Source organism: Notechis scutatus, chromosome 8 (genome assembly GCF_049901735.1).
Source record: "Notechis scutatus isolate UNSWTSFEM ecotype Mainland chromosome 8, rNotScu1.2, whole genome shotgun sequence".
NCBI classification, from domain to species: domain Eukaryota; kingdom Metazoa; phylum Chordata; class Lepidosauria; order Squamata; family Elapidae; genus Notechis; species Notechis scutatus.
The window spans coordinates 26362737-26370060 of NC_142016.1; the positions used below are offsets into that span (position 1 = coordinate 26362737).

A 7324-nucleotide genomic window follows, 5' to 3' on the forward strand; every position below is an offset into this window, starting at 1 on the left:
GGAGAGCTCGGTTTTGATTGGGCGAGGTGGCTGCCGCTCCGTGAGCTACCCGGAAGGGAGCCGGTGGGAATCAGCATGTAAGTGACTCCTGGGACGGAGAGGGGCTCAGCCTCCTGGGGGAGGAAGGGGGCGGGGGTCTCCTGAAGCCCCTCCTTCTGCCTGCAAATCTAACCCTAACCCCCTTTTAAAGGCCCCTTGGAGCTGCATGGCAGGCAGAAATTCAGCCGATGCTGTCTAAGCAGGGGCTTTTTTGCAGGTTTTTATTTATTCATTAAATGGTTATTAATGTTTGATCAATTGCATTCATTAAATCTTTTGCAAGGTTGCTTCAAATAGAAACAGGCATGGAATCCTAGGGATGGAAGGGAACTTGGAGGTCTTCTAGTCCACCCCCCTGCCAAGGCAGGAGCCAGAATGAATTTTTCCTTGCAAAATGTTTTTTTTGAGGGGGGAGCGGGAGAGCCAGAGCTGGGGCAAGATTGTAATGAGCCCCTCTTCTCCCCCCTCCCTGTTGTGTTTCCCCAGGTGAGAAGAGGAAGGTCACCTGTCCTGGCCAGGTGAGGCAGCCTCGTCTAGTCAGAGAAGAAACCCAGGAAGCTCTGGATGGCCGACCCTTGCTCCGAGAGGCCGAAGGTGTGGGCGATGGAGCCCTTTCGGGTAGCCCAGGTACTTTCTCAGGGAAGGTGGGGGTTTTGGTGTCGGCTGAGGGTGTCAGCTGTGGACTGGATGAAGGCGGGATTTATTTATTTATTTATTCACATCCCGTCTGTGTTGTTGTTTTTTTTACAAATAAGGCAGCAAAGGTACCTAATACACCCTGCTCCTCTTTTCCCTCCACCCAAAATAAACCTGTCAGGTGGGCTGGACTGAGAGAGCAAGAGAGACACTGTTTCAAAGTCACCCAGCCGGCTTTCATGCCTTAGACAGAACTAGAACTCACCATGTCCTGGTGTTTGGCCCAGAGTTAGCCAGCCAGCCGACTTTTATGTCTAAGGCAGGACTAGAACTCACCATCTCCCTGTTTCTAGTCTAGTGAATTGCCAGGGCCCCTGCCTCGTGGTAAGACCTCTGCACAGGGAGGTTGTATCCTATGACCCCAGTTTTAGCAACCCACCCACCTAGCCAAGCAGGGAGGGCCTGTGAGGGATCCCATTGGTTAAGAATTAATTCCTGATCTTTTTTCTATTTGCAGTCTCCCCCAGCGGCCTATTATATTCCAGACTTCATCAGTGAGGAAGAAGAGCATTACCTTTGGCAGCAAGTACGTGCAGATGTTGGGACCTTCCAGTGGTGCAAAGGAGAACCTTCTGAGGGGGATACCCTTTGCGTGATGCTTTGGGAGGGAGCTGCCGAAACTGCGTTCCTTCTCAAGCCAGCAGCCCAGAAATGAATCTCTTTTCCCTTTCCAATTTCCAGGTTTATAATGCACCCAAGCCCAAGTGGACACAGCTGTCTGGCAGGAGACTGCAAAACTGGGGTAAATTGTGGCAATAAAAGAGCATTTGCATAGCTCAGGGGAGATTTGAGGGGTCCTTCGCGCTCTCTGTGCTGGGTTGTTTTCTTGCAGACATTTCATGACCCAACTGGGGAACGTCATCAGTGCTAGGAGGAGGGAGGTTTGGGAGGAGGAGGGGGAAATCTGCAGGGTCCTTGGTGCTCTCTTTCTTGCAGACGTTTCATGACCCAACTAAGTAGCATCATCAGTCTTGGGCTTACGACTGAGAGCAGAATTTCCCATGTTAAGCAAAAGGGCCAGTTAACACGAGTGCCTAAGTGAATCATTCGGTCATTAAGCGAATCAGGCTTCCTCCATTGACTTTCCTTTCTGGAAAATGGCTGAAAAGGTTTCAAATGGTGGTCATAATACAACCGTCGTAAATACCTGCGGGTTACCAAGCACCTGAACTTTGATCCCATGCTTATAAGCGGAAGGACTGGTTGCCAGTCACTTTTTTCAGTGCCCCTTTAAGTTGGAAACAGTTGTAAGTTGAGGACTCCCTATGTAAACAAATTTATATGGCTGCTCAGCTTGTGCATATAGTACCCTGTCATTCATATATATATATATATATATATTTGGCCACCAAAAAAGGCACCAGGTCTTATTTTCAGGGATGTCCTCATACTCCACCAAAAATGCAGGTCTTTAGGGACTTCCCGAAACTTCACTTCTGTGTGTCACCCCAGGACACTTTTTCGCTGTCAGAGACCTTCAAGAGCTTCTTCTTCTGCGGCTGGCAAGGCTTTCCTGAAAGCCTCTGCAGCCTTCAGGATCGATCCAGAGCTTTCTTATCAGCTCCAGAAGCCTTCAGGAAGGCCTGGCCAGCCTTGCTGGCTGCAGAAGAAATGGGCCGGCAAGGCAGGTGTCGGGGTGTTCGAGGCCTGGCTACAACTGTCCAAAGGGAAGTAGTAGGGCAGCTCCACCCCCCCACCCCCACCCTAGCTTAATTTTTACCCGTCCACTCTGGAGTGGGCAGGATCTTAATTAGGGCTTATTTTGGGGGTAGGGCTTATATTCGGCACATGTGTAAAAAGCAAGCTAGGGCTTAGTTTCAGGATAGGTCGTATATTTGGGGAAACAGGGTAGCTGATACCCAAGTCTGTTTTTATATGATAAATAATCTTTTATTTCGTGCCCAGGATATACAAAAAGGGTTGATACAAGCGCATCCCATTCAAAACCGGAAGCTTTAATTAGACCCTGACCGATGAGGGGGCTCCAAGTCTCTTTTCCTTCCACTGCCTTTTCCTGTGTTTATCCCTGCTGAGATTTCTCTCTTTTACAAATTGGTTTCTGTGGGAAATCCTCTTTCAGGTGCTCTCAGGTCCTTTAAGGACGTCTGAGGGAATAGTTTATTTCTTTATTTATTACATTTATTGGCTGCCCATCTTACCCACAGGGCAACTCTGGGTTGCTTACAATATGGGAAGATAAAATAATATAAATGTAGTGTCACAAAAATAATAAAGATATAGTTAGCTCAGTGTTTTTTCAGCCTCGGTAAGTTTAAGGTGTGTGGACTTCAATTCCCAGAATTCCCCAGCCAGCATTCTGGGAGTTGAAGTCCACACGTCTTTCTTCCCCAACGTGTGATCCTCCAATGTGCTAGGACTACAGCACCCAGAATTCCATTTGGGCCCACGCTCGCTTGGAATTCTGGGCAATTGAGCTCCTTTCTCTTTGGAATGTACCATTTGCTGGGGGGGGGGAATTGGTCTGGTCCATTCTATCTCCTGTCAAAATCACTGTCCTGTTGGTGCCAAGAGTGTTCAGCATTGTCTTTGTGTGTCGCCCTCACCCTGCAGGAGGGCTGCCCCACCCAAAGGGCATGGTGGCAGAGAAATTGCCCCCCTGGCTGCAGCATTACGTGGATCGAGTGTCTTCCCTTGGGGTTTTTGGAGGAAAGCCAGCCAATCACGTCTTGGTGAACGAATACCAACCCGGCCAGGGCATCATGGTAACCATTTCCTCTCCCTCTTCTCTTTTTAATCTTAGGGTGGGGGGGTGTCCCTTACTAATTCTTGGTTTGCTTCAATAGTGGTATTCAGCCGGTTTGCACCGGTTCACACGACCCGGTAGCTAGCAAGGATTTGGCATGGGTTGCAGAACTGGTAGTAACTTCTGACTGGCCACGCCCTTGACCCTCCCCGCCCAGTCAGTCCTTATCACCCATGCCCGACATTGCTGACTACGTTCTTCCCTCCCCAGTCACTCTTTTTTTCTTTTCTTTTTCCCTCCCGACAATCAGCTGTTGCTATGATCCCCTTGCTTATTTACTGCTTCGCACAGGCGGCTTCCCTGGGGCCTAGGAAGGCAGAAAATGGGGGGGCAGTGTGGGGTGCAAAAATGCCCCCAGGAGACTTTCCTGAGGCCCAGAAGGCCCCAAAATGGAGCATGGGGGGGGGGTGCTGCGCACCCCCACCAGGCTCCGTCTTTTGCCTTCCTGGGCCCCAGGGAAGCCTTCTGAGAGCAAAAATGCCCCCCCAGGAGGCTTTGGTCCAGAAGGCCCCAAAAACGGGGGAGGGGATTGCTGCAAAAAAAAAAAAAAAAGCCATGCCCGCCCAGTCACATGGCCACCTAGCCATGCCCAGGGAACCGGTCATAAAAAAAATGTTGAATCTTACCGCTGGTTTGCTTGCAGCCACACGAAGACGGACCGCTGTATTATCCCACCGTTACCACCATCAATCTGGGGTCCCACGCTCTCCTGGACTTCTATCATCCCGTCACCGGAGAGGCATCTCCCAAAAGCCAAGAGGTGAGGTCCAAACACAAAACTAAAACCATGCTGCAACTTTACAGTTAATCCTCCACATACGACCCCAAGGGAGTCCCAAATTTCCATGGCTAAGCGGGAGTGAGTTTTGCTCCGTTTTACGATTTTTCATGCCATGACATGTTAAGTGAATCCTTGTGGTTGTTCAGTTCGTCACATGGTTGAATCCGGCTTCCCCGTTGATTTGGCTTGTCAGAAGGTGGCAAAAGAGGTTCGCTGTGGCCCTGGGACTCTGTGACCGCCGTAAATGTGATTTCAGTTGCCCAGCGTCTGAATTTTGATTTTGTGACCATGAGGATGTTGTAATGGTCATAAGTGTGAAAACTGGTCATAAGTCCCTTTTTTCGGTGCTGATAAGAGAAAAGAAGAGCAAAATAGAATAGAGAACAGAATATAGTAAAACAAAATATAGAATAGAATTATCATAGAATATTATATACAAAATAAAAGAGAAGAGGATAATAATAATAGAATAAATAGAATAGAATATAGAGAAGATAGAATAGATTACAATAATAATAGAATAATAGAGAAGAGAATAATAATAATAGAATAATATAGAATAGAATAATAATAGAATAATATAGAGAATAGAATAATAATAGAATAATATAGAATAGAATATAGAGAACATAGAATAGAATAAAATAATATAAAAGATAATATAATAATATAGATTAGAAAATAGAAGAGAAGAGAATAATACAATAATATAGGATAGAATATAGAGAAGATAGAATAGATTACAATAATAATAGAATAATAGAGAAGAGAAGAGAATAATAATAATAGAATAATATAGAATATAGAGGAATAGAATAGAATAATAATAGAATAATATAGAGAAGAGAATAATAATAGAATAATATAGAATAGAATAATAATAGAATAATATAGAATAGAATATAGAGAATAAGAAATAGAATAGAAACAAGTGGACACACAAGGAACAGTCCCTAAATGAAGGCTTGTCAGCCGAGCACTGCCCGCAGCAGCCCCTACTCTAGAGCAAACTTCCTTCCCCACTCAGTTTGGAGACGGGTGGACTTCCTGGGTGCATGGAACCGGCTGGCGTTCATTGAACGTGGCCTTGTTAAGGCGAGAATCTGGCTCTGGGCTTGTAAAGGATCTTTTTTCCATCCCCACTGCCTGAGCTTTTTCCCTCTGCAGAATTCAGCCCCGCGGACCCAGGAGGAGCGCCACGCCTTCTCCTTCCTCCTGAAGCCCCGCAGCCTCCTGGTCTTGCAGGACGATATGTACGTGCGCTACCTTCATGGCATCCGCCCTGTCACAACGGACAGCGTGACGCAGAAAGTGGCCAACGCCGGCCTGTGCAGCTGCGAGTTGGGGGACACGTTGCCACGTCAGACACGGGTGTCCCTCACCATCCGCCACGTCCCCAAAGTGCTGAAAACATCCATTATCCTCGGGCGGAGGAAGTGACCGGCATTTTGCATGGCAGGGGTGGTGCCCCCTCCCCAGGAGGAGGTGAGAAAGGAAGAGGTGTGAGCCCCCCCACTCACAATCACCAGCGTTGGGTCTGTGTAACTGTGCAACTTCAAACGGACGTCGGCATGCTTGGCCCCAAAAAATTGCTATTTTTTCCCCCCTAGCATGCTAAAACTATGCAAATAAACTCCCAAGAATTGTGTACAAGTTTATTCGGCACTTCCTAATTAGGTCAAGGATGAAACGGTTTCAAACAAGCCAGCCACTTTGCCCTCCGGCCAATGTTCAAACACTTTCAACGATTAAGCTTCTCCAGATGTTTTGAGAAAATGATGTTTATTATGTCAGGAAGGAGGGCCAGTTGCTTAAAAAAAATAGTTTTTAAGAAAAGGAAGAGAGAGGGATTTTCTTAAACTGCGCAGACTCGTCTTTTCCTGCCACATGATGGACAAAGTTTATTTTATTGTATTTATTAAATTTCTACACTGTCCACCTCACCTGAGTTGTGTGATGCTCCCGTTAGCCATCCGTCCATGTGACTAGCGGAGAAGGATAATGGGATCTGTAGTTCCAGTAACACAGAGAGGAGATCATTCTTTCCACCAAGCTTTTTAGGCACTTTGATTTTTTGAGTTCGCCATCTTTTGGGTAGAATAATAATAGGCGATAAATTGAAGAAAGAAAAAAATACAGTCACGCATTCGGCCTGTTTTGATGCTTCTTCTTGGGTGCTGCAAACACAAATACCTTTATTTGCACCTGCCTGACCTGGCTGCCCACCTGAAAGTCCCATTTCTCTCCCCTCCCGGATTGGAGGTTTTGCAAAAACAAAGGCAAACATTTTACTCCCTGGTCGGCTTCCTTGTTTGGTTTAGCGTAACTGTGGTGATTTGGTCTGCTTTTTTGGACTCTGGAGCCCAGCCGTGGTGGCTGTTTGGGGCCAAAGGTTGGATCCCTGTGGGGCAGACTGAGATACGGCTGAGTTCAATCTTGATAAAACCTTTCTGACGTTTACACCCTTCTAGGTTATCAGGTTTCTGAACTGTACTTCCTGAAACCGTGGTTGTGACTTTCTTTTCAGCGCAAAGAAATAAAGCCTATTTCGGGAAGTGTTGAGTTAACATTTTTTTCAACCTGAGCCTCTTTAAGAGGAGTGGACTCCAACTCCCAGAATCCCCCAACCAGCAGGTTTAGAAACAAGAGGACCGGTTTCCTATGGCTGTCACTCAAAGGGCCGGGTCAATTGCAAACCGTTGTCCCCCCAGGGTTGGGAGGGACCTCAGAGGTCTTCTACTCCAACCCCCTGCCCAAACCAGGAGATCTTATTCCAGCCCAGACAAATGGTTGTCCAAGGAAGCCAAGCGGATTTGCAATGTGTGAACATGGGGTTTTGCAGTGAAGAATTGGGCTGGGGAATTCTGGGAGTTGAAGTCTACGAGTCTTAAAAATTGCCAAGCTTGGACACCTGTGTGTTAAAGGGTCTGGAGGCCAAAGCATATGACGAACGACTGAAGGGATTTTTCTAACAAAGAGAAGGATCAGGGGGTGACATAATCATTGTCTTCCGATAATTGAGGGGTTATTAGAGAGAAGAGGGG

General features: G+C 46.9%; 1 protein-coding gene across 2 annotated transcripts; it reads left to right on the forward strand.

Moving 5' to 3' along the window:
- On the forward strand, positions 1-6835 carry ALKBH6 (alkB homolog 6, nucleotide demethylase). 2 transcript variants are annotated; one of them, XM_087971289.1, is made up of 7 exons: positions 1-63; positions 526-666; positions 1193-1261; positions 1417-1477; positions 3307-3458; positions 4143-4259; positions 5448-6835. In XM_087971289.1, the coding sequence occupies exons 2-7, from the start codon at positions 604-606 to the stop codon at positions 5718-5720; spliced, it is 735 nt and encodes a 244-aa protein (XP_087827415.1). In that variant the 5' UTR covers positions 1-63; positions 526-603; the 3' UTR covers positions 5721-6835. The 2 variants fall into 2 exon arrangements, with proteins under 2 accessions (XP_087827415.1, XP_087827414.1); XM_087971288.1 differs by having other exon boundaries at positions 43-256.
- Positions 6836-7324: the final 489 nt, after the last annotated feature.

Excerpts from the sequence above, each read along its gene's own strand:
- ALKBH6 (XM_087971289.1), top strand. The coding sequence starts at position 604 with ATGGCCGACCCTTGCTCCGAGAGGCCGAAGGTGTGGGCGATGGAGCCC. Across the intron at positions 667-1,192 it reads AGCCCTTTCGGGTAGCCCAG|TCTCCCCCAGCGGCCTATTA; the intron begins GTACTTTCTCAG and ends TTCTATTTGCAG. Across the intron at positions 1,262-1,416 it reads AGCATTACCTTTGGCAGCAA|GTTTATAATGCACCCAAGCC; the intron begins GTACGTGCAGAT and ends TCCAATTTCCAG.